We start from the raw sequence: 27,453 nt of genomic DNA on the forward strand, positions 1-27,453 counted from the left end.
TTTTCTAATTCTCTTCCTGATATACTTTTCTGGTAGAGCAAATAATAATTATGAATTATAATGATGTAGCACTATTCTTACCCAACAGCAAACTCGGCCAGGATAGTGTCAAACAAAGCTGCAAGCAATTTCTCATTTAGGAAAATAGAGTTTTCTGTATTACTGCTGTGGGAAAATGTTGTCATCTCTCAGCTGATGGCATACACTTTTCTAGATGTAATGATCTTCTTTGGTTATAATGGTGATGAACCACTATGCAATCGCATGTCAGGTTTTGACTGCACCTGTTTGCAAACTCAGGTAATTATGCTCCGTTGTCTAATTGCTTATTTTATGGATGTTTTGCTCACATGTTTTAAGCAATGCTATTTGATTGCAGATAACTAATGGTAGGGTTGTCTTCTCATTATCATACATTTGATTTATCTGATTGCTGCAGGTGGAAACAATAGGTGATGCATACTGCGTTGCAGCAGGGCTCCATAAGAAAAGCCTTAGTCATGCTAAAGCCATTGCCCTGATGGCACTGAAGATGATGGAGCTTTCAGAAGAGGTTCTCACTCCAGATGGGAGCCCTATTAAGGTAACCCCTTTGCTCTTTTTTTCTCGGCTTGTCAGTGGTATGTGGACCTGATTAATTCCATTGTGTTCTGTCAGTAGCAATCTGTTTATTGCTAGGAGAATTTAAAATCACATCAATCTATCATGGTCTTTTTTGTGGACATATATTTCACTGGTGCCCATCAACAATCATGTAAGCTATGCCTTACTTTAGTAAGCACAGTAGACCACACAGACTAGCTGTCGCCTTGTCGTATGCATTGAATGCCTATTTGTGGCTGGAGGGCATTAGATACACTGCTGGAGCCCTTCTTCCAATTCAGTTTAGTGTGAGAAGACGACAATTCATATGATCCAGCACTGTCCCATGCTAAAAGCCAAAGCAGAGTATGCGACGGCAATAGGAAAATTCGCTTCAGAAGTAGGCTCCTGAACTGAACTTCAGCACTAGTGTAGAGGTACTCAGAGAGTTCTGTGGCTCTAAGGGGCCACATGCCTGTTTTCTAAATAGTTGTTGACCTGTATAAAAGAAGAATGTGTAGACTGCCTGCTCTTTCTCAGTGTTAATGTGCATCCTTCCCACACTATTCCAGTTCCTTTTCCTAGATTGGTGCAGGAGGTAGCAGGAGGTGGAAAACCACATGTCCTTTTATACCATTTTAAAGTTCCACTGCTGTTCTGCTTCTTTTGATCTTACACCAACCTTGTAGCTACTGGCATTTGGAACTGGTAATGTTTAGGTAGGAGATGGAGATTCAGCGGGGAAGAAAAACCATGGATACATAGATGTGCCTTTCTTTTTCAAGGGTCAGATTACACATTGTTTTCATTGTGTGTACTCACTCCTGTTTCTGGTTAAATTGTTCTTCCCATAATATAGACCTTTTGTTTTCAATCTAAATGGGGGTATTATGTAGAACAATTATTCAACACTGTCTAAAGCCTATAACAAAAGCCATATGTAGCTGGATGAGAAGGCCAGACAGACTTCCCATGGGATGATTTACATCATGGCTGAAATGCACTTTGTAAATTGCAATTTCTCCTGTCTGTTAAAAAATGAGGGTTCCATCCAAAATGCTTTTTTTTTTTTTTTTTTTAAAATTGAAAGACTGCTTTGAAGGTTTAAAACTTGACAGAAAGGAGGTGAAATTTTAAAAAATTTATTCAGGGATGTTGCTGTGATGCTCCTTGAGCAATAAAATTGTATACTTGGGAGTTCCAACTCTTGTCTATCTATTAGTTAGGTTATATCTGGAACTATATTCCTTGAACTCTGTGTGTGGTGAATCAAGAGAGACTTAATCTGAAGGAATTTTTCTGTCCAGAAAGGAGAGTGTGGATACAAGGCAACCAAGTTAGAAATTCCATGACATAAGGCAACACAATATTCAAATGAAAATATATTGAGTTCTGGTTGAAATACTTTTATTTTTAGATATCAATGCTGCTGATGAATTTTTTTAAATGTCAGAATAAGATACTTATTTGATTATTGAAAAATGCCCACATATTCAAAAGAATAACTTTCTGAAAAAAATCTCTTGGACTATGGATCTTGAAGAAAATTTTCTTGAAGTCTCATGTGGACATTCATCAAACACAGAATAAGCATTAAAAGACAAATGGTATCTGAAGATAACCAGAAGACAGCGTTTTCAGTTTTGATATAAGACTGTTTCAAACAGATATTAATTTAATCTTATTAAAATAGATTTTCTAGATTGTTTGATGATTTCTCTATTTTTCCAATGACTATAGCTGATTAATACATTCTAGCTACACTGTCACATGCTGGGAGAGCTGTCTTCCAGATCCTCTCCATCTTTTCACCTTCTTTTGAGTGATTGCTGCAATTGTAGGGAAATTTTGAAGGTGTATGTTTTACCCTGAGAGTCACAGTTTGTGACTGTTTTCATTATCACTCACTATTTTTCCAAAAATTCCTCATGATTTCAGTGGCTGCATAAGAAAACCAATAAAAGAAAGACTATAAAGACAGTGCAGAGCAAAAATGCTTGCATAGAATAAAATGCTAAGAATAACCAAATATTTTCAAAAAGTGCTAATAAACATCCTTTAGAATTCAGGAGAAAAAAGTCAGTTCATCATACTTAAACTGAAAGTAGAGGTGCTGAGAAGCTCCTCAGTGGGTGTTAGTTGTCCCATCTTCAGTTTTAGGTGTAATAGCTTTCAGGGCATGAGGAATGGTGATATCATAAAATGTTGTTTTTACCTTTGTACCTAACCTGGTAAATCATGTTTAAAAAAGCTTATCTTGCATAGAGGTATTTTGATTTGATTTTAAATATATTAAGGTTAGGATTCCTCTCACGTGGATGTCTACCCTGTAAAACTATTGAAATAAGGACTCTTGGAGAAGTCTACTTTAATTTGTCCTAGTTTAGGTGTCTACTCTAGGATGAGATGAATCACACCCTAAAAATGTGTATTTTCTCAGTTGTCTGTAAGGGAAGTCTATGGACTTAGCCTAAATGTGGATGTCTGTACTGTAAGCTTCTACACTCTGTCAGATGAGTCCTCCTACAAATGGCAAAGAACACATAGTTTTTGTCAGTGGTTGTGTCAGTGATTGTCACAGTTAAAAACATATGCATTATTTCTAAATTGGGTTGGCATGACTTTACCTTCCAGCCAATGTTGAATTGGATAGTGATCCGTACTTTGGTTAGCTGCCAGTTTTTCACTTAAAAAAATGTGCAGGTGCCCATCATGCCACAGATTCCCGCTAATAAATACTTCGTATGCCTAATAATGTCTTAAAGCTGCATCAGGGGAAGGTCAGATTGGATATTTGGAAAAAGTGGTCAAGCACTGGAACAAGCTCCCCAGGGAGGTGGTCATGGCCCCAAGCCAGTCAGTGTTCAAGCGTTTGGACAATGCTCTTAGATACATGGTTTAACTTTTAGGTTGCCCCGTGTGGAGTCAGGAGTTGGACTTGGTTCTATAATCTACCTGAAGTTTAAGAACCCCTAGGTATGTGTAACAGTTACTATGGACTCAGCTCAGAACCATTAATAGGAGACTTACTGCATGACACATTTTACAATTAAGCCATTAACATATTTAAATATTCATGAACATTAGATACAAAGTACACAATGTAGGCTGTAAGACATTTATAAGTGGCCTGACTTCTAAACAGTGAATTAAATTGTACTATAATGTGGTTACTTTGAGCTGGTCCTGTTGATATGGATGGTAAAAGAAGTGCAGTATTTTGACCATATTTTGACCTTAATTCTTATCTGTGATTCATGTTAACAAGCACAAGTCACATTTCCTGAGTCGTTGCCAAGCATGCTGAATATAGAATGCTGACGCAGCTTTTGCTTTCTTTTATCGAAAAACCTACATCAGTATTTGGATATTTGAAAAGAACTTGATATCAGAGGGCAGTTTTCCTCATGCCCAACGTTTGATATCTTTTGACAGATTTCATGAGTTGCTGTGACTAAATTCTGACTTTATTCCTCAGTATAGTCTAGTAGCTATTTTGAAAAAGTAAGATAATTACTCCACTAAGTCCGAGACAATTTTCCAAAATGCAATTCCTAAAAATAAGAGACCTTCTGATCTCAGGAGTAAACAACAGTGTTCTGTTTTCTCCTGCCCCCCTCTAAAACTAGCTGATAAGCCTTGATTAAATAGGAAGAAATAATTCTCAGCCATTTTATATAATACATGACACCACAGTTATTTGAAGTTCAATTTCTGTTAGTAGGCTAACAAATACAGCACAGTTACTCTGTTCTGATTGTGTTTTCTAGTAAGAAGGAAACATGCTAAAGTCTTCTTGGTTGTTTGCAGGGGCTTTCTTTTCCAGAGGTTTATCTCTTTTTTAAGCTCTCTGAGGTCACTTCTGGAAACCGTGAGTTCAGAAGTTATTTCCCAGGTTTGTGGGGTGTGACTGATACAATGCACGTTTAAGAAGCTAATTACTTAGGGGGCAAAATTTTTTTTAGACAGAGCCTTTATGAATCTGTTTGGGTTGTACCGGTTGTAGAGATTTCAGCTCTAGGGAAACCTAACTGCAATTATGAAATGTAGTGCTTTTTATTTGATGATTACTCAATTAGATATGTCTTATGATTATGGTTTATGGAATATATGTATTTTCTAAATTACTTGGATGGATATATTACGTTGTTATCTCAGGACTGAACTCACCAGAATGCAAATATTTACTTTTTTGTAGTGCTTGAAATATTCATCCCTGTGAGAGCAGCAGATATCTTATTAAATGACACTTAGAGTCTCAGAAAGTTAGAAAGAAAAAATAAATGAATGAATGAAAAAATACCACATCACATAAATGGGAGTTTAGGATAAGATTTTCATCTATAAAGAGCATTGGTGGACAATCAAATGAAGTTTATCTGGGTACACAGTTATCATTTGAAAGTATTCATTGTAGTGATCACAAAAATACCTTGTTTGTATAACCATGTACATTTTATGAAAAATCTGCCCCTTAGAGCAATGCTTATGTGGACCTCAGGATGGTGAGAAGGTGTATGAAGCAGGTCTGGTTTATATCCAGATGATGCTCCCACCCCAGAGTCAGAGCTGATGAGAGCACCATGGTGTGCAGCTGACACATACTTAGGCATTTGACACTTCCAGCAGACCCAAAGGCAGCAGAAATGCATCAGCAGAATGGAGACCCTGAGCCTGCACTCCTTATACCTGTGTGAATAGCCTGTGATTTGCAGGGTAATGAAAAAATGTTGTTTTGCAGAAAGAGAGAGCGAGCTATATTATAGCAGCCTCCACAAATCCTATCATCAGTGTTGTAACACAGTCCGCTCTTTCTGAAATAAATATTTGTAACAGAAAATGGACTGATCATTCTTCTCTGAGTGATGGAGAAGGCTTCAGGTCCCTGTATGATTTTTTTTTTTTTTTTAAATCAGTTCTATTTGAGGCAAAATCCCATTACTTTAGCATGAGCTAAGACCTTAGTAGAAAAGAAGGACTGTTGGCTCAGACACTGCATGTAGAATTGGATATATGTTTATATCCTTTCAGCAAAACACTTTGTAGTCCAGAAGCACTTGTTTGATTTAGGATCTGTACAACTAATTATACATAGTGCTCTATGACTGTAGTTTGAAAATATTGATTTAAAATTGCCTCCTACCTTTAAGTCAGTGTTACTTGAATTTAGGATACACTTCATATTTTACTACATTTTTTTAGATGAAGTGGAAGTACATTGATTTTAATAGCTAGAGATAATGCTGTAAGAAGAATTCTCCAGAGCATTGACATTTACAGATAAAAGTCACAATGCAGATCTAATTTGATGTGTTAAAACCCATAGGATATTATTGGTGGCATCACTTTTTATCATGCTTCAAATCTTGCCTTATTAATTAATGTGCAGTGTATATCCCAAAGAAACAGAAAGGCATCCTTTTCAGTTTATTGTTAAAAGGGCTGCTCTGGCAGAACATACTTAGTTTTTACTAACGAGATGTCCCAAGAGGTTATTCTCTAAGATTATCTGCTTATTTTTATAGTGTTTGAAGGTGGTCCTAATAGGGTTGTGAAGAGATACAGAACTGGGAACACACAGAGGATAAGTAAATGACTTACATGAAGCTGCTGAAATTAACTACAATTATGTAGATTTGTTGTGTACAGGTGTTCCTGTCTAAAACATAAAGATTGGGCCCTACCACATTAGTTCAAAACATGTTTTAAAATATGTCCCTCTACAGCAGAAAAATGTCATGTGTCTTTCAAATGATTATGTTACAATAACGTGACAGTTAGGCCTGTAAATACTGTAATCACAAACTGAAGAAAATACATACCTTCACCTTTCTTTTTGCTCACTTGCTAATGACTAGTTCATGCAATAATGTAAATAGAGTAGCGCAGAAAATTTCTAGCTGATATTGGCTTCAGTTAAATTAATTTATTCTCAGGTGAGGTAGATGGGACCTTGTATTTGTAAGGCTCAGTCTGGTCCTCGGCTTAGTTGTTTCTTTATTATCAAGTGCTTGAAGCACTTGCAGCTTCTAACTTTCAGATGTCCATTGCCAAACCTACTTTATTATTGGATTTATAAGCTGCACTTGAACAGTGTAGACTGGTATTAGCACTGTCAACACAAAAGCTGGTCTTCATCTGTCAGCTAGAGAAAGAAGAACAGCATGGCAGAGGGACCACTTCATGTGAAGTGTGGGATTAACCTCATCTAACTTCAAACACTGACAGTATGAACAGCTACATCTAAACTTGTTACTGTAGCTCCCTCTTTAAATGGAGAGAGTAAAGCTATTTTAGTCTATTCATCTGACATGCTTTCAGTGTCTACTTTTTAAGGAAATATTTGAATGAATGTTTGTCAGATAAATCCTACCTCAAGGGTGAACAGGCTAATGAGCTCTCAGAAGGATGGACGATCACACTGGAAGGAGCTGAACTGAAACACAGGTTTGAATCTTTGTTCAGTCACAGCCTTTCCATTTGAATTTTAGATGTTATCCAGACTTTCTATACTTCAACTTCCCATATATAGGTGACAAATAATGTTTTACAAGTAGAACCGTTTCTGTAGCATGTCTAAGCTGTGTCACTTTGTGGCCGTGCAGCTGCATTAGTTTTGGTTTGTGTTGTCTGTTTAAATACCTGTGGCTGTGATGACTGGAACAATGAAAGCCTGAGTTTGATAAACCTCTAATCTCTGCTTGCCAAGTGGTAAATTTTAATAAGCATAAACTCTGTCTCATGAGTAAGGGTACAGAAGAGACAAAAGGGCTCTGTGGATTGTAATGGCTCATGTCCACAGTGAGAGTGACACACTTTTCTAATAACATGGAAATGGGCAATGAATTTTAGTGTGCGTAGCATTTTCTGCTGGCTCATTAAGTATTCGCCTTTGCATTACGGTAACATGGCACTTGGGCCCAGAACACAAGTAGAGTGAAAGTGCCAACATTTGCTTGGATATATGCTTTTTTTAAGTTTCTAAATGAAGGGGCCATTCCCAAACATAGAAAGAGGGAGAGTAGTTTAGCAAGTGTTGTCTGTGTAATGCTTTTCAGTGTTTCTTGCCTTTCTTTTAATTCAGATTGTGGTGTGCTAGTTTTATAACAATTTAGTGGTCGTCACCAAATGTACATCTTTACATAAGCAGTAAAAGGTTGTCTGGTTTCTTTTAAATTGTGAAAGGCTGACTGCTGATGCAGGCATTCTCATCAGCCCTGTGTGAAAAGCTGCTGTGTTATTGCGATGCTTCTTGCTCCATCTGTGGTCTCCTAGCAACTTTGCCTTGTACCTAATGTCTACATCAGATTCTGGAATGTATATAATACCCTATTTCAGGCTGCATAACTTCAGATTAGAAATTTCATTGTGTTTAAAAGAAAAAATCAGAAACAGTTCCAGACAAGAAACACCTGCATTAAGAGACATTTTTACGAAAAATTACTAATGAGCTAGTACAAGAGTTCTTAGTTTCACTGGCTTTCCAACATCAGGGCAGCAGACTCCTTTGGGGAGCATTCAGAGCTGCACGTCTTGGGGGAAGCTTGGTACTTTTTCTTGCAAGCATGCTTGGGTGATGGTGAGGCGAAGTCAGCCCTGGTGCCGGTTCCCTGGGCTTGAGGAGAGTTCGTGATGCCATACCTCAGTCTGGTACCTTTGGAAATGCGAAATGAGAGGAGCTGATCTGTATCAAAGTGCATCTCCCCAGGCATCTGGAAAATTGCAAGTTTTGTTAGGCTACCCTAAGGGAAAATTCACTTTCCTCAGCCCCCCCGTCATTTTCACTCAAGTGCTTCCTTTTGTCTGATTTTAATAATTATCAATTGCTTTTAAAAAACAAAACCACACCCATTATTTGCAACTTCTATTATTTTGAAGGGACTTTGTCATATCCAGGTGTATGTTGCACCCACTGTATGACAGTGTTACTGTATATGTCTTGCAATAACAAGGGTAAGTGGGGTTTAATATGACTATTGGGTGCACAGCAGTTTTGTGGAAGAGTTTGGTCTGAAAACTTAGATTGATACTTTATACTGCTGAAGAAGGAAATTTCCCAAAGGGTTGGTTAGTCTTTCGGGTGACATGAATTTCTTGTTTTTATCAGGTACTTAGGTAAAGTCTGCAGTAGATGATAAAGGTAGATTTTCAAAGCTACCAGGGCTTGATCCTGCACAATGTAAGGGTCAGCCTGCTGTGCATGCAATTGCAGGACAGAGGCATGGTATCAGGATTGGCAACCCAGTGTAAGCCCAACTTGAATTAATTAGAAGGCTGTGAAGATACTCTTTTTCTGACTGCTGAGAGGAAGAGACCGGAAAGATGAGCAGAGAGCTAATTAATAACATGAGGATCAGTGAGAAGAGGTTTTGTCTTTGGACCTGACCATTCTGCTCTGATACCATGTTTTCTCTGACATTGTTGTCCTCCAAGTAAGAAGCACAAGAGCCTTTCTATTTATACTTGTCTCTATGGCAGATAGAGCATACTTGTAGAAACCAGGGTAGTTACCCAGGGCACCTTGTGGACTTCTTCATAGTTTATTAGTCCACAGTGATTATTACATGTTCACAACTCTTTGTGACTCACAGTATTTAGATTTAGCTGAGTAAATACAGTACAGTACAGTACAGCTGGCTCTGTAATTCAGTCATATGTCATGTTCCCTAAGGCAGACAAAACCTTACTATGATGGTTGCTCCTAGCTTGTAACTTTGTCCTAGTGCCTCAGAGTGAGCAGTTAATTTAATTTCTTTCTCCAGGTGATGTAAGTCCATGCACAGGGAAAACCAGCAACAGTTTCAACATCTGGATTCCTGCAGTGGACTTGTGGCCACAGGATGTGCAGCTGGATTCTGGGGTTAGGTTTAAGGTCACGGTGTGACATCTCTCACTGGTCTGATTCTCACGGTTTAGCAGTTATTTCAGACACAAACGCCTCCAAATAATACTCCAGATGTCTGGCTAGTAGTAGAGGTGGTTGGAAGTTTTCCATGGAAAACACTTTTTGGCTGAGAACACTGAATGATCAAAACCAAAAACTTGCGTAGAAATATCTTGCCACATTTTCATCAGGCAAATTTACCAGATCAAATTTCTGATCAGAGGAAAACTTGCTCCAGGATAGTAAATAGATTAGTTACTAGGACAATCACCTGGGGAAAAAAAGACTTTAAACAGAGTAATGTGTTGAAGTTGTGTCCTTTATGAAAAAAAAACACCCGCATTCTTGGTTATCTAGCATGGAAGATATCCTAAGATACTGTTTTGCCCCTGGGCTTGAGTTGGGGCATTTTGTGCAGCTGCCAAAACTTCACATTCTAGTTTTGACTGTTCTAGTCAGTGGAGAACTTCCATGCTGAAGCCGAAATTTTCTATTGTTATTATTGTCACTGACTCTTTATTCAAACAAAAAGCAAGCAGTAATAACAAGAACAACAGCAACACAGCCCACCAGGTGAATAAATAATTAAATCTCTTGTACACTGGAGTTTCAGGAGGTTGACAAAGGGAACGATAGACAAAAATCCTTAGAAAATGAGAATTGCCACGTGTATAGTGATGTTATATATTTATATAAAAAAGACATAAAACCATGTAATATAAAATTATCCATGACTATTTAAAGAATTGGGTTAGGGAACCCATGGTAGCTGAGCGCTAAACTTCTATTTCTCCTAAGTCCTAAATATCTGTTCTCTTCTTCCCTCAGTATGTCTTCCTGTCATATAAAAATTAAAAGTCAAGTTTCCACTATCAACTACAAGGCTATTTTTCTTATCTCCTGAGATGGGGAAGAGATGGGAAGCATTACACAAAACCTAAATAAAAGTAGTGATATGAGATAATATGCAAACCTACAAGGACTCATAGAAGATAAGCAGTAGTACACCGAGAAACAAGCACAGATTTTGCATGAAAATAGTGCTTTATTGACTTTTATGCAGTCTGACCACATAAGCATGAACAGTAAATGTGCTAGGCTTGAATTGCCACCTCACTGTGTTGATAGGCACGGGTGATCCCAGAGGCCTCTGAGTGGGACATAGAAGGGAAAATGCCTTGCCCTTTGCAGCTGTAGACGTGGTTGCTACCTGAGTGTCTGTGTTTCCAGCTGCTGAGATGCTGTCAGGCAGCTGCTGCCCTGTGCTGCATTGCTACAGCATCTGCCTCTCCCTTCAGTGACTGAGCTGTCTGCATCTGCTTTTTGGTCTGCCTGCTTTAAAATGAAGGAAGCCTCTTCTGTCCAGAGCTAGTGATATTTATTTATTATTGTAATCTCAATTATGTACATTGTCTTTTCTAAAATGGGCAATATTTTTGTTTCAGAACCACCATTACATCACTGATGTCCCTTCATTTTCTGTCTCTCTTCCAAGTGTCCAAACAGTGAAGTGCCCTAATCCAAATGTTTTACTTTATCTGGGGCCATAATGTGCCATAAATTGCAGGTTTTGGCAGCAAATAGGGCAAATCTGCCTCTTCCTTTGATCTGATCCTCCCCCAGAAGAAAGAGATGGTGTTATGCCTCCAGGAGCTCTCCAGTGTGCAGAAGTAATGCATCCTCCCGAATAATGCAACTCAGGCACTCATGTGCTAGGTGACTGCTAGCATAGCTCCCTCTGCACCCTGATGCAGACTGGAGGAAAAGATTCAAGAAAGGGCCGCTTTCCATCTCCTCCTTCTCCCCTCTTCCTTGTCTCCTACTGCATGAATAGTTTGGGATAAGGTGCACTGGAAATAACAAAAAAATGGAGCTGAGCTGCATGCACTTTTTTATACCGCGTACCTTCTGTTATACATTTAAAGGGCATAGCTTTCCTCTCCATGACCTATTAGTTACCTTGTCCCTTTAATATAATTTTGCTGGGAGGATTATGCTCACTGCAGGAAAGATCCCCCTTGACACAAAGATTTTTCGTGTTGCAAGGAGCACCTCAGTAGTCCTTGTCTTTTCTGACCCTGGATTGCAAGCAAAGCCTTGCACAGAGTCCCAGAAGAGCTGCCTCTGGGTTGTCTCGTGGAGAACAGTGTCTTTCTCAGCCCCACTGGGTAATCCTGTAGATATGTTAACCTTTATGCAGATCTGGCTTCATACACTGGCATCCACAGTTACCGGATTTTTAGAAGCAGCTGCCAGCATCTCCTCTGCAAGATTAAGATGAAGAAAGTATATTTGTTAATGGCAATTCTCTACTTTTATTCCCTCATTCCCTCCAACACACCCACTTCTGAGAAGAAAAGTCAAAGTCTGCAGTTTTAAGCACTGGTTAAAAAACTCTGTCGCATAACTGTTGTCATTATTCTGTGCTAAACAGTGAGTCATTACACTGTGCTATATTTGAGTGAACAGTTCAGATGGGGGGGTGGATGCTGGAGGATTATACTTGGCCTTCTGTTTGAAGCTGACAAGTTCAGCAACATTGTTCTACTGTTTCAGAAGTTTAGTTCCCTGAGGAAGAATGCGTTTCCTGTCATAAATAAATCCATAAACTAAATTTTTAATGGTATTTCAGCTTCCTTTCATATGAGACATAAGAGTATTTTGGAAAAAATGCCAATACTTCAGAGGAACTTGCGATAGCCTCTTCTGTTCAAATATCTTCCTTAAACTAGGCTAAAAGTCATTCAATGTAAATAATCATCTTCAGAGACTTCATACTGAATAACCTGAACTTTTTTTTTTAAAAACAAAACAATCTCCATATTTTGATATATCTCATATTTGGGTTTTGGTTTTGCTTTAATATTTTAGAAAGAGAGGAGAGGAGAGCAAGGACATTAGTTTTGAATAGAGAAGAAGGGAAAACAAGGCACAAATAATCTAAGAATGCTCAGTTAATTGAAGGGCTCTTTGGCTTCATCCTATTTGCATGTGACCTATTTGATTAGGTCAATAAAAAGAAAGGAGAAAGTGGTATAAAAAAAGGTGGATTAGGATGTACTGGGATTTCTCCTAGCTGGCAGAACTTGGAGGGGCCCAAGTGATAATTATCCTGAAGGAAGACCTGATTTTTGTCTAGGTTTGAAGCTTTGTTACAGGAAAAAGAATCAACTCTGAGGAAGAAGATGGAAAGTGGTGTATTTCTGAGATCCCATTTTTCCTTCTTGCAAAACCTCCACACCAGGAAACACGAGGCCCTGGATAATTTCTTACTGGGATATAGTTTTCCTAGAGTGAGCAAGATAATTCTTGACATTTAGCTAAATATTCTAATACTGGTTAAAGCCTTCACCATTATCTTAATATCTAAAAGGCTTGGGGAAGGGTGGCTGCAAAACTGCCCCGGCAGAGAAAGACCTGGGTGTGCTGGTTGACAGCCGGCTGAATATGAGCCAGCAGTGTGCCCAGGTGGCCAAGAAGGCCAATCGCATCCTAGCCTGTATCAGAAATAGTGTGGCCAGCAGGAAGAGGGAGGTGGTTGTTCCCCTGTACTCGGCACTGGTGAGGCCGCACCTCGAGTGCTGTGTTCAGTTTTGGGCCCCTCACAACAGGAAAGACATGGAGGTGCTGGAGCGTGTCCAGAGAAGGGCAACCAAGTTGGTGAGGGGTCTGGAGCACAAGTCTTATGAGGAGCGGCTGAGGGAACTGGGGCTGTTTAGTCTGGAGAAAAGGAGGCTGAGGGGAGACCTTATCGCTCTCTACAGCTACCTGAAAGGAGGTTGTAGTGAGGTGGGTGCTGGTCTCGTCTGTCAGGTGACTAGCGACAGGATGAGAGGAAATGGCCTCAAGTTGCGGCAGGGGAGGTTTAGGTTGGATATTAGGAAAAATTTCTTTACTGAGAGGGTTGTCAGACGTTGGAACAGGCTGCCCAGGGAAGTGGTTGAGTCACCATCCCTGGAGGTATTCAAAAAGCGAGTGGACAGGGTACTTCAGGAGATGATTTAGTGGGCATGGTTGATGGTTGGAGTCAATGATCTTGAAGGTCTTTTCCAACCTAAATGATTCTATGATTCTAAAATGACAGAAACTGATTAAAACAAAGCTTATCAAAAGTCATAGAATCATAGAACAGCCCAGGTGGGAAGGGACCTTGAAAGATCAGATGGTCCAGCTTTTTGTGGGAGAAGCCTAGCTGAGATTATCTAGCACCCTGTCTAATCACATCTTGAAAACCTCCAGCAATGGGGACTCCACCACGTCCCTGGGGAAGTTGTTCCAGTGATTGATTGTTCTCAATGTAAAACATTGTCTCATATGTCGAGATGAAACCTCTCCCATTCAAACTGTACCTGTTGCCGCTTGTCATCTCCATGTGGCTCCTTGTGGAGAGAGAGCTTCTGTCCTCTTTGTGGCTGCCCTTTAAGTACTGGAATACTGGGATGAGGTCCCCCAAGCCTTCTCTTCTCCAGGGAGAAAAGACCTAACTCCCTTCAGCTTTTCCTCACAGGGCAGGTTCTCCAGCCCATTGATCATCTTTGTGGCTTTCCTTTGGACACTCTTCAGTTTGTGAGCATCTTTCTTGAATAGTGGCAGCCAGCACTGGACACAATACTCCAGGCACGGCCTGACAAGCACCGAGTAGAGTAGGATGATCACGTCTCTATCCCTGCCAGTGATGCCCATGCAAATGCAACCCAGGATCCAATTTATCTTTGTTGCTCCAGCAGTGCACTCCTGACCCCTGTGCAGCTGGCTGTCCACCAGGACCCCCAGGTCCTAGCCTGTACCAGGCTTTTTGGTTATTCTGTACCAGGTAATGTGATGATATATTTATACTGTTAAAATCTGATGTTCATCTGGGAGACATAACATGTTCTTTACAAAAGAGTAAATTTTCAGTGGTCTGTGGAAGTAGTGACACCTCTTACAGTAATTTTAATGGAAAGTGAGTAACTGAATCCCTATGTGCCTTTTTAAAAATACATCTTTTTTGTCATCTTTCTGTAGAATACCTGTTTTTCTTTCCATGACAGCTTACTTTGCAGTAGGACCATTTGTGCTACATTTTGAATATGGATGAAAAGAAGTATAAAAACCTTTACCAGAAGAAAAAGAATCCTAAAAATAGGGACATTTTTAACTACCGTTCAGTTCTAAAGTTCTTTGGGAGAGGAACTAACTGCTGTTGTTACTGCTTTACTACTGTTATTTCTGCAGGATGGTCCTTTAGGAATCACTCTGTAGCCACAAACAACACTTTGCAGAATTAGAGTCATCACTTCTGTTGGGAGCATCATTGTGATTTACTTAAGTGAAGCAGACTGTTACTAAACATTACCTTAAAGAATTCTTTTCTGATTTTTTTACTAATCTATGACAGTGACAATAAGAAATACATAACATGAAATGACACAAATATTTCCCTGTTATTCCAGTAACTGTTTCTGTGTTTTTCTGAAAAAAATGCTGTCATCTGAAGGTGGCCTGATTGTCGCTTTGTGGCCTTAAGATTAGGCATCTGTGGGGCATCTCAGGTAGGACAATTAAAATCACTACTCACTCCAAACTTTAAAGTAGGTAGTCTATTCAAAAAGCTGTTTTTATGATCTCTGGTTATAGGAGTTTGCCTTTTATTTATTTGTGATTTCTGTTTGCATCTTGTGTTTGTCTTTTTGTCTTTTCCAGTTTATAGAGCTGGTTGTATAGGCCATCTTCAGTAACTGGTTATTGCACTTTCTTTCCAATATTATGAAAAGGTCATCATGTCACAACACACTGGTTGCTTGAACTTAGAAAACAGCTTCATTATTCATAAGTGGTTTTGACCAAAACTCCTATTCATTTGATCAAAAATAGTCCAGGGTTTTTTGATCATGGAAATATTTCAAACTTGGTTAACTAACTATACCTTTGTACATCTAAGTGGTTTGGGAGCTGAGCTCATGTCCTTTGACTTGAGTAGAAAATAATTTGCATTTAGCTACCTTTGTTCAGCCTTTGATTTCTGAGATTAAATTGTCATTTATGACTATCAGTTTATAGAGACTGGAAGGGATATATATAGCATGATTGAACAGTTTCTTCTCTATATTACAAATCTACCTGTCTTCAAGAATTTGCTCAAAGTGGTGCAACTGTACCATCTTGTAAAACCAGAAGTGTGTGGAATGTCTCTGGCATTAAAATCAATATGAGCCATAATTGCTCAGCAGCTCTCTGGATTTCTCTTTTTATATATTTTACTTCATGGAATGAATTTTCTGAAGAATGGAGGGTTCTGAAGGTCTAATCCGATCTGTGAGAGCTTTTGTTTATAGGACACTTGGCTTCCTGAAGTATTATGTATGTTTTAAAAAATAAATTATATTTAAGTAGCAGCTGTTTCTTCAATTATTAATGCATGTAAGGAATCTGTATTATATAAGAACTGGATCTACCTTAGTTGTGTTGAATCACAAAGTGCAGGACTTGCAACTACCAAATTACTGCAGGCCTTCAAATTTCTATGCATTTAGCTGATGCTCACGAGCTGTGAATTGGTCTAATTTTGATTCTCTAGAAAACTATATCTGTCTGGACTTACTGAAATGAATACTAACAGGTATTCACCTTGGAAAATCAGTTAATAACCAAGTTCACATCCCCCACATAATTATATTTAGGTTCCAGCAATAATAACAACAAAACCTCTGACTCATCAGAACAAACTGAAATCGTTCCTTAAATATATGTAAATATTCCATACGTATGTGTGTGTGTGTATACAGACACATATATTTTTGTGAAAGGCCAGATTCAGCAAACTCATGTGTGACTGATCTGCATACACAAGCGGTTTGTAGCTTTACAGGCTACTGTTATAACTAAAGGTAAGAAGGGTAATTTTGCCTTTTTTCAATAGTTCAGGTGTTTTATGATTAAAAGATCATTATAAAAAAAGTTAATTTTGAAATATGTTAGTGGAGCTACTTTTTTGAAAGAAGAACCAATAACATAAGTGTTCAAGAGAATATGACTTTAGGTAGTGATTTTATTTTTTAACCTAGCTTTTGCGAAAATCACAATTTCAACTTTAAAGCCTGTGGAAGCCTGAGAAATGCATAGTTTCTGTAAATACACTAATGGATATTTTCTAAGGACATCACTTTACATTCTTAGCTTATATGCACCAAGACAACATGAAAATGTCTCCCAAATTAATGACTAAGTCTTTCCCTTTTCCTATATAAACTCTCAAACACTAATTAATTTAATTTCAACACATACTAATTTTAACATGGACAATGTATTGTAAGCCCTGAAATTTTGTAGTGGGATGAAGACAGTTCCATTATTTCTAACTCCAAAATACCAGTCTCCATTTCACTGGGCTATCTGTGAATAAGAACTTTGTCAAAAGTGAAAATTAAAAGAAGGTGATGTGGAGTTCAAACTTCTTTTTTTTTTTTTTTTTTTTTTTTTTCTGTATGTGTTTACCACAAAACCTCACATCTCCTAGGAAGCTATTTGATATTCAAATTTTCAGTCTCACTTTTCTTAAACTTCCAGTGAGAACAAAGCATGATTACATTCTGTTTGGCACTCTCTGAAACCTTTTCTCTACCATAATTAGAAGAAAATTTTCACAGGCTTCAGTGAATCCTTCATTTAACCCCATTTGTCTCCAGGGCACCATCCCTTGCATACTGGGCTCTGTGTTCAAACATTATGTCTGCTTTCAGGGTGACAGTACTGGACTAGATGGTCTTTTGGTCTGATACTGTACAGTTCTTCTTACATTCTTATCTAATTTATTGCCTGTTCCTAGTCACAGATGTCTGCAGCTTCTTTTTCTGAAGGAATGGCACATTTAATAGCTAGGATAGCTCAGATAACAAAAACAACAAAGAGAGTGCAAAAATTCTGTCTGCTATGACTGAGGTCATGGTATCTATTTCAGTCTGGTTACCCTACAACATTTTATGGTTGTTTACACACTGTCATTTCCTCCCCAAAGGACTCATAGGGAGCTCGTGAAATTGCTAGTTATAAACATATTGAGGAGACTACAACATCCTTCTTCTATTCTCAGAGCTTTCATTATTTCTGAGCATTTGCCAAAGAATTTTTAGCCTTTTTGTTTTTTATGAGCTCTTCCTTGATTTTTTCCATTTGTTGCATTGTGTGTATTGGTTACCTAAGTTATGTCACATTCTTGCTCCCTGGACAGAAGAAAAACTTTTAATGCATGAAGATGAATGGAAAATAGCTAAATAATAAAGCCTACTCTTGTCCACACATGAGGAGTATTGTTCACAGGAGATGAGGTTAATTTTGCAAAGATCTGTTCCCCAGTGAACACAGTGAGTAAGTTTTTTGGTCTGATTGTTCATGACCAGAAAGAAATGAACAGCCATTCAGAATCAAAATGATTGTTTGCAAATATATCTTTTGCAGAACAAAGAAAGGTTATTCTCATAGGAGAACTGTCTCTCCAGTTATGTCTACACAAACTGACGGAGCCACACTCTACAAACTGCAATCTGTAAGACAGTGCAGAGTTTCCAATCTAGTTTTCAGTGAGGCTAGCCGTTGCGTCCTGCATAGTGGTAGTACAGGGCTTAACTTACCTTGCCTTAGAAGTGTGAATCAAGTATATCATACTTTTTGCTGTGTTTGACAGTTCTGTAAGCAGAGCCATCTGAGATTTCTTTTTTCTTTGTTTTTGGTGAAATGTTTTGCACATATGAAAACACAGATTCTTTTAAACCAATACTCCTTATGAAATGCATTAGTTTTAATGATTTTTTTAATAGAACAAAAAGTTCTATGGTTTAAGATGGCATTTCTGGAAAGATAAAAAGGCATTAAGAGCAGCCAGTGGTTAAGTGGAGTATAGAATACCAAGCTTAGTCTCCATGGCTTACATTAGACAAAGGTGAATGTCCCACACTCGGGGTGAGTGAGTACTATTAAGCCCAAAATAGCAAAATGACTGTTCTTGAACCTGTCATCGTTTTCACATTTCATATTTTGAAGGACCTCAGTTTTGTTTCACAGAAAAGATGCTTAAAAACTGCAATTTATACAAAACTGAAAGTTTTTCTTGCTAACCCTAACAAGCATCATCATTGCACAGCCCACATAACACTAATACTAAAATGAAATCTAAGCTCTAAACAATGTTTTGCAAGAAGAATCAAAAGTTTTTTTCAAGAAAGTAGAAAGTGAGAAATAAATGTATGTTTTAGAACCTCATCTATGCTTAGTAAACATCTGAACCCCCCCAAATTACTTTATAAATACCTCTGTTTGGAGATATGACCAAATTGCAACAGGTGACTACTTTAGTTTGGTCTTCTGAAGACAGGAAAGCAGTACGGAACCCTGAGAGCTTCCTAAAAATTCTTCTCTATACCCTCCTCTCCTCCTCCCCAAAAAAGGAAAAGGAGAAAAAAGCCAGTGGGAAAAACTTGGTAGAGGTGATTGCTCACCACTGAACAGTAAATCTGTGTGCGTGAGAACCAAACAGCAGGTTTACAGGCTGTAGAAAGCACTGAGATTTGTGGAAATTTCTGTGAGAGAGGTCTGTGATACCAGTCTTTCTGCTGCTTCCTTTCGAAGAACACCAGCAAAGAGCAAATCTTCAGCTGGACATGTGGTTTCCTCAGCAGGACATGGGGATTATGCAGATGTGAATATAGTTTATTTTGCCATCTAAATAAAGCATTCATTTTAATTAATTCTGTTTGCAAACATTTCTAAGTCCATCTCCTGATGTGTCTTGCACAGTAATGACAGTTATGAACAATGCCCTCACATCCTGATGCAACTACTTCCTGAGCATATTGCCAATTTAGTGGGACAAGGTTCCAAAATGAGAAAGTGACTCGTGCTCTCATTACTTTGGGCTAACTGAAGATGATACCTTTGTAGCCCAATGCCATTGCAGGAATTATAGTTTTCCCACGCTTGCTGTGATGCATCTGGAATTCTTACTGGTGCATGAAAAACAGGTATTGTCTGTTGCTGGCATGTCTTGCTATGGGCTTAGCTTATCAAAACTTACCTTACACTGGTCGTCCCTCTTCACACTCCTCCTCTGCTGCTCCTTTGTTTTGTCTTGCCTTGGAATTTTAATTTTAAGGCATTTTCTATAAGCAAGATTCTCTTGTAGTCCACATGATTGGCAGGCATATTGGTTATAATCTTTAGAGGATTTGGTAGTTACAGCATTTAAAATCCCCATAGATTAATATGGATAAACAGGCATTGTCATCCTTCCCATCAACGCCTTGAAAGAGGCCTGTGTTTTATCTTGTATCATGCCCTTAACTGCTACAGCACACTGCCCACTCACGTTTTGCATTGCCCTCTGCTGTCCTACCTTGCTTTTGACCCAAATCCTTTTTCAAGCAGCCTTTGAGTCAGTGAAAGTTCATTAAAAAGGTTCAAACACTGTTCTGTGTGTAATCCAGGCCTGCTGCAGTGTGCTGTCAGCTACCAGTGTCAGCACAGGGCTAACTGGGTGGAAATGCAGTGAGCCAAATCATGTTCTTTGATGGTACCTTCTGTTTTAAACTCTATTGGACTGGACTGAGGTGACGTCAGAAGCACCACTTGTGATCTCCACAGAAATGGCATATTATCAGAATATTCCTTTTAGAATCATTTTTGGGGAGGGTTTCCAGATGTCTCTAGGCTAAATGGAACTGGTTCCGTTCCTATGAAAAATATTTAAAAATCCATTGTATGGCAATTTTCTAATGAATTAGTTTGTTTAAATAAAGTTGAGGATATGTAGAGGGGAACAGGGAATCTTGCTGCTGAGTCAGAGACAATTTTATCATTGCCTTGTTCTTGCAGCCAGGATGGCAGACCAGGGAAAAAGGAGCTGCAGTGAAGTAAGCTGTCATTAATTAGTGCCTGAGGGCTATAACAGAAACCTCTCTTCAGTCCAATGAATGTTTGAGGAACCCACCCACTGCATAGCTTTGAAAAATCTAGCAAAGAAAGAAGACCAGAAATACGCTGGCAATTAAGGGAGAGGCAAGTATTGGAGTTACCTGTTCCGGGTTTACACCAGTTAGTTCAAGCAGCTGTAACAGTATAGTAAGGGCATCACAGGACATGGGCCTCAGCAGAAAGTGAGCCTTAGAAGACCCAGAGTCACAACTGGTCAGAAGCAAGTAAAGCTGGAAAGGTATCACTCTGCACTTGTCATGTTCTGATAATTTTTCATAGGTGTTGACAACTGCGATGGTTTAAGTCAGGACAGTAGTCCTCATGGCCCCTTGTGCTGATCCAATAGCAGTGCTGTGCTTCTACAGCTATATTGGGTCAGGTCTGAACAAGCTCACCTTAACATAGCTTGGAGTCTATATGCCTCACTGAAATTTATGGTGCAGGTAATAGCTTTAAAGATATTTCAAATAGAAAAATAGCCTTTCTTGGTTTGGCAAAAATTAGAATAAGAACTTGTGTTTGTTTGGCATCATTTCCTCATGATTAATATGAAAGTATACTTCATTGTTATCAGGTTTTTCACACGTAGGCATAATTTTTAAGAAATCTACTTTTTGAGGTGCACCGTTCTGTGATTTACACAGACATTAATGAAATGTGTGCTTTAAAGGAAAAGATTTTCTTCCCTTTGCCCAGATTCACATATTAAGTTCAGCTACATGAATTTGGATGGTTGCTGATGTGAAGAAAGCCCCTGTTTATTTTTATAGAAAATAATTAATTGACTTCAGAGAAGAGGAAAGGAGTTTTCATTATTCTTCCCACATTTCTATAATGGGGAATGGTGTCTGTGGAACACATAGTCTGAACATTATTCATCTTTCCCATGGGGATTATTAGAAGTGCATTAGGATTCTCTGAATTTGCTTACAAACCAAGATCAATTTCTAAGTAAGACTAAATGAAGAAGAATTGTGGTGAGTTAACAGACACAGTCCACTGTAGTAGCTGCTTTATAATGAGCTTTGAGACACACCATAATGCAGTCTATTGTTCCAAGTACCTTTTATACGCACACTGCCTACCTTTTATGAAGTAATTGGAATTTAACGTGCTACAGCTTTGAAATGTATGAAGCCAAACCCTTAATGTGGGAAGCTTCTGGGATTAAACAGTTTTGCAATGAGAAATCTTAAATGTGTTTTGACTAATTTCATTCAAGGTTCATCTACAGCGTTTTTGTATAAGTGAATCTCTTAATTTTATGGGCCTTACCACTCTAATTAGAGATGTCATTGTTTTCATTTTACATTTCAGTCCTGAACATTTCTGATACAGCCATAACATTTTTACTTAGTAATGAACTTATTGTTATAAAATGTCAGTCGCTGATTAGAATTTTAGAAATTAAATTTTTAAATGCATGATCACAGGTTTGGCTAGCTGATGTTAGGTAATTAGTTTTGCTGTCTTGCCCCTTTTGCTGAATATCCAATAGGTGTGCCTGCTCATCAAGTAGATCAGTACAACAGAAAAGGATCAGTGGATTGATGGAGTTTGTGCTGAGGGCCTTACATGTACACTCAATGCATTCTGAGGTTTCCACTTGGACTGATTTTGTTCCTCAGACTGAATGCCTCAGCCATATGTGATCTGAAAGATCAAATGTTGTTTTGGACCCTGATATGCCCATAAGAGCCTGTCTTGACTTTAGTGTACATCTTGAGCACAGCTACTACTTTAATTTCCTCTGACAGGGGTCCGGTTCCTGCAGACCAAACCCACTTTGTGAAGTGAAGCAATGTAGAGTAAGCAGGGACAACTGGGGCATGCACTTCAAAACTGCACTGTTTCTCTGAACCAAAACCACCATAGGACATGGCCTTATTTTACTTTGGAGGTTGCTGGCCTTTAGTGAGGTGACCCTTTCTCTCATCCTCAAGGAGCCTGAATGTACAACTGCCAAAGTATTTCCTGTGAAAGGGTTTATTTTGATAGCTATCCACATGAAGCTTAACAGTGATCATCTGTAGTGAGGAATAGACCAATGCCAAAATAACATGACTTGCTCAATGTATGATTGCAGTGTATTGACAGAACTGACAGTCACATTCCTAAAGGATGACTGTCTAAAAAATCATATTACTTTTTCTCCCTGTCAAGATTGCACTGATTTGCTATGCACAGTGTACTCGATACTGCAAAGTGTGTTGTTAGACATAGATCATCATGATATTATAAAAAAAAAAAAGTTAAAAATCTGAGTTTATATTGTAAGTAAAATTGGTTCAACATAGTTGCTGTACTCTTCATTTTCGTCTCTAGCAACAAGATTAATCTTACACCTTGATCTGATTGGAAGTTTTCTGCCAAAACAAGTTTTCAATTCCATGACACCAAAGATGTTTTTCACAAATGCAGGTTTTGAGAACTATAATGACAGCTTGCTTAATGACCAGTGGAGACCATGTGTTTTCTAAGATTTCATACCCTTTGATCATCCCCAGTTCACCTATCAGATCTGGAGTCTGCAAATCCCCTGTTCATATGAGGAAGTTTTAGGCCTCAAGTCTCCCTGCTGTGCTCCCAGGTTCTTAGACCCAGCTCAGATGCTCCCTAGTGTCTCTGGAGCCACCCTTTTTGCCTGGTGAGGACCTGAGAAGGTACAAATCTTGTGAGGCCTGGTTCTGCTGAAGCTTCTGAGTTTGGGATCCTGGTCTCATCTGCTTTCCAAAATACTTAAATCATTATTTCTTAATCTATATTTTCCAACCTGGATTCTGCTAAAAATGATAAATTTCTTTCATCAAAAGGAATGTGTTTCTCTTCTTATTCTCACACCAGCTATTACCATAGAAATATATGTTCCAATATTGGACACAACTCTGTATCTCAGTGGCTCTTTTCAATCATTTTTGAGTCTTGCATGTATTAGGTGCAGAGTACTAACTTCATTTTACATAGATTTGTTCAAGGAGATAAAGCAGATTCTCAAGGTTCTTTTAGGTATTTCCAAAATGCTAAACCCTAGTTCAGCCCAAGATTTTGGATGACGTTTTAGTGAAATTCTAAAGAGAATGTGAACCGAGTTACACTTAATTTAAAACTGAAGTTCAAAATTCTGTTTCTTTAAGTTTCAGGAACTTACAAAATATTTCTCCTACTCCATCTGTTATTAATGATGACAGAAAGACAGACCTTTCGGCAGTCATTTGAAACCCTCAAACATATCACCACTTTCTAATTAGTTGTCTGTAAATGCAGTATGATGTTAGAGTTAAAAAAGACACATGTATTAATGCATCCTGTCCATCTTCCTGTCAACATCCTTACAATGTATTTTCAAGTGTTTTACTAGTGCCTTAAAGAAAAGACTTACATGAGGTAGCTTACCACACTTGCCTCAGGAGTCTGTCACTGCCATTATTATAGCCTATTTAGGCCCAGGGAAACTGGATATTTATCTATGTCTTCATTTCCATTTTATTATTTCTGGTTGTGTCCCCATCTGCCATATCACCCTCTTTGACATTAACACCTTGTAGATATTTGTAGATGATTATCATGTTTTCCCTACTGAGTAATACTTAGCCAAGCTGTGACTATTTATGGGTTTTTTAGTTTTCTTCCTTAAACAAATCCTTTCAAGGGTCTGAACAGATTGTTGATCTTTTCAGAAATCACTCCTGTTGACAGCACCTAGGTTCTAACTTAATATTCTTGGTGGGGTTGAACTAGAATTCTGTAGGAAGGAACTATTTAGAGTGTCATAAAATGTTCATAGCCCCAGATTACTTTTTTTATGTGACCAGATTGCATGTTAACTCAAGTTCATTTTGGTCTTTGCTCAGGAGACCTTACACAGGATTTTCCAATTTTCTTTCTTGAATTGTGTATTTTTAGTTTGGAGTATTTTTCTAGGTGCATTCAGTTTGTGTGATCAGCTAACTTCAAATGTGTGTTGTTTATTATAGATCATTAACAAACACAGTAATAAAATTCAGCATAATTTATTTTTATTTACTAGGCGCAAGTACAAGTGAGATGAAGTTCAAGCATATTTCATCTACTTTATTTCATTTATCCACTAATTTCAACTCAAGTTAAATACAAATAAAAATTATTAAATTGACATGATTTAATCTTCACAAAACTACAGCCAGAGTCTCTGAAATGTCTAGTGATTTCTTTCTCTCCAACTATTTTCACTTAATTTATTAAGGCTAAAAGATAGAATTTGAAGCAATAATATCAAGAATAATTTTCTTTTTTTTCTCCTATAGATAATCATAGCTATATTTAGCTTTCCAGTGTAATTTCTGTTGTTTACTGATTTTAAAAGAACTATTATTCTATTAGTAAGGTTGGTAGCTAACTTGTTTGCTTGTGTTGTCTGCATGCTCTCCACAGATGACCTACTAAATACATACTATCTTACAAAAAAGTCCATATCGATGTCACAAATTTTAGTGGTTATTTTAACAAACCCATTAATGTAAAGACCACTTTCTGCTCATCCTTTTTTCCGCTGTTTTTCTGCTGTGGGGATAACACTTATTTTAGGTGATTCGAAAGGTTTCTGCTTCTTTCTGCTTTTCTCACATTGACTTGATTATATATATCATTGTCCCATTCTGAAGGTACGGAAGGGGGAATGAGAGTCAGATAGTCCTTTACAATCATCTGATAAAAGTTGAATTAATTTTTAAAGACAAATATGTTTTATTTTTGGTTAACAATTTAAGGGAGAAGGATTGTCAAGTTGGTTGCTCTTTTTCTTTGTGGGAGAATTTGTATATTTTACTCCTGGTTTTCAGTGACACCAGTTACATATATGACATGTATGTAGGGTATGAAAAATATGGTGCACCAGAGAATAAAGGGACTCTTTCCATGAAAACACATCTTGCATGCATTTGGGAGGAAAGGAGTAAAGAATGGGACTAAAAGGTAAAGGAGTTGTCAGCTCTTGTCAGCAAAGGTTGAACCAAGAGAGATGGCTTTGGATGAAGAAGTTGACTGGAAAAGTTCCAAATAAAGCACAATCAGACAAGAGCAACACCAGGAAACAAGCAAGTGATGATAATGCTGGATAAGCAAAATCCAGGGCTAGGTATCTGTGTGCTTCAGCTGCCAAATTCACCCAATTAGCGGCATTAAAGGTTGGCTGGGCAGCAGTGACAAACAATGATGTTATAGATATGCCATGCTATCATCTGCTACTGCCTCCAAAACTAAATTAGCGTTTAACTTGTCTAGTGATTTTCAAAAGAACGTGCAAGGATAATTGAGGCTTAAAGTCTCTTTGTCTTTCTTTTTTGGTCTTTCTTGCTCACACAAATAAAAGCAGAAATATGCTTTTATTTGTGTATATGTTTGTGGATTATAGAAAAATAAGTTAGTTGATAAAAGCTAGTGAAGATGGGCAGAGGTAATCTTAACTAAGCGTATTAACATTTGAATTTTTGAATTTGCAAAACTAATATTATGTATAAAAGGAATTATTATAATATATGTATTATGATTGGGATTTTTTACAGAATGCACAAGCTAAAAACAGATAGATGTGTTCCCATGATTTGTTCTTTATTGGTGTGTCTCTGACGCGGGGGATGAGTGTGAAACACAGTGGGAGAGACCACTGAATGAAGTGAAGGAAAGTCATTAGACTGAACATGGAAGTCTTTGCTTCCCCTAAGTGATTCACCTTCATCTGAGAGCGATTTGTCTCCATCTGTTTGGATTTTGTCATATTCTTGACATCATCAGGTCTTCATTTGCTCATTGCTTTGAAAATAAGGTTGAAATCTTTCTAGTCATGAAAACACTGGAACATTCAAATTTATCCTAAATATTCTCTTAAAATTGCAGTGCAGTTAATTTTATCTGAAGCAGTTGAAACAAACAATAAAATAGTATCACATTTCCATTCATGGCACATCTGACATGCAATAATCATCAGATATTGCTTGTAGATGTGCAGCTTAAATCTAGGAATAGAAGATGTTACATTTTACATGAGTTAGAGTGATTTTTTTTCATTGATTTCATTAACCGTGAAGATTTTCAGTGAAGGTAAGAGCTGTACAAAATACTCTCTGAGTTCTGATGCTAGCTTTTGTTATACTTCTTTTGTGGTCTCAAGGAGGTTTGATTGACTTGCTGAAGTGCTGGCTATACATGAGTCTGTTCTGCTAAAATCCTCAGTTCAGTGCAAAACAGCACCCTTTCTCTTCATGTTCATTCTATTTGTTGTATAAAATAGCTTTTCTCAACTCAGTGGATTTGCCTGTCTGAAAGACTTAAAAAAAATCATTATATGTGAATGTGTGTTTTGATTTTACTGAGGGGGTAATTCACTTTCCCTGCATAAATTGGAAGTTCTGTGATGGTGAAGTACAAAGGCCAATAAGGAGTGTTAATAAACCCCTTCCCAATTATAGCCAAGGTGAAGTCCTAGACTCTTGTTTATAGGATCCATACAATCACAGAGCCTCTTTTCTCTTTGTATGCAATTGCCATTGCCTGTTAGGCTAATCATTACCTGCCAGCTGTGAAGACTTGCTCCAGGCTTAAGAGGAAGGTAAATTCTACAAAAATCATTGTCGTCATCTAGCTCTTATGTTGTCTTGCATTAAGTCTATAGAAATTGAAGTTCTTAAAAATGAACTGACGAACAAGCAAAGGAACACAGCAACATTATCATTTTAGTGATGAGTGAGATGTGCAAGGATGGTCTCATACTGTGAGCTGTTCTAACATTGGAACTTATATGGTATAAATTATCTGTACACCCCAGCTCTCACATGGAAACTTTCTGTACTTTACAAGCTAATTTATCCTTTAGTTAAGCATGAGAGAGAGCAGTCATGTTGCACATTTAGTATTTAAATTTCTATGATGATGGCATTGCCCAAAGTTTCTTCACTAGGAAGCAAACTATTTTTTAGCTATTATAACTTGCAACACTAAGCATTCCTTATGCACAGCTTGGGATGTTATTAGCCTTTTATCTTTCCACATGGTCATTCCTGGATTTACTG

At 38.0% G+C, this 27,453-nt stretch overlaps 1 protein-coding gene across 1 annotated transcript in view; it reads left to right on the forward strand.

The window, feature by feature from the left end:
- GUCY1A2 (guanylate cyclase 1 soluble subunit alpha 2) overlaps positions 1-27,453 on the forward strand; it is a 186,094-nt gene that overhangs the window by 120,216 nt on the left and 38,425 nt on the right. Inside the window, exon 6 of the mRNA XM_030042593.2 lies at positions 440-583. Within this exon, the coding sequence (XP_029898453.1) occupies positions 440-583 (144 nt within the window). The remainder of the gene's footprint in view (positions 1-439; positions 584-27,453) is intronic.

The sequence above is a fragment of the Aquila chrysaetos genome, chromosome 19, assembly GCF_900496995.4.
Source record: "Aquila chrysaetos chrysaetos chromosome 19, bAquChr1.4, whole genome shotgun sequence".
NCBI lineage: Eukaryota > Metazoa > Chordata > Aves > Accipitriformes > Accipitridae > Aquila > Aquila chrysaetos.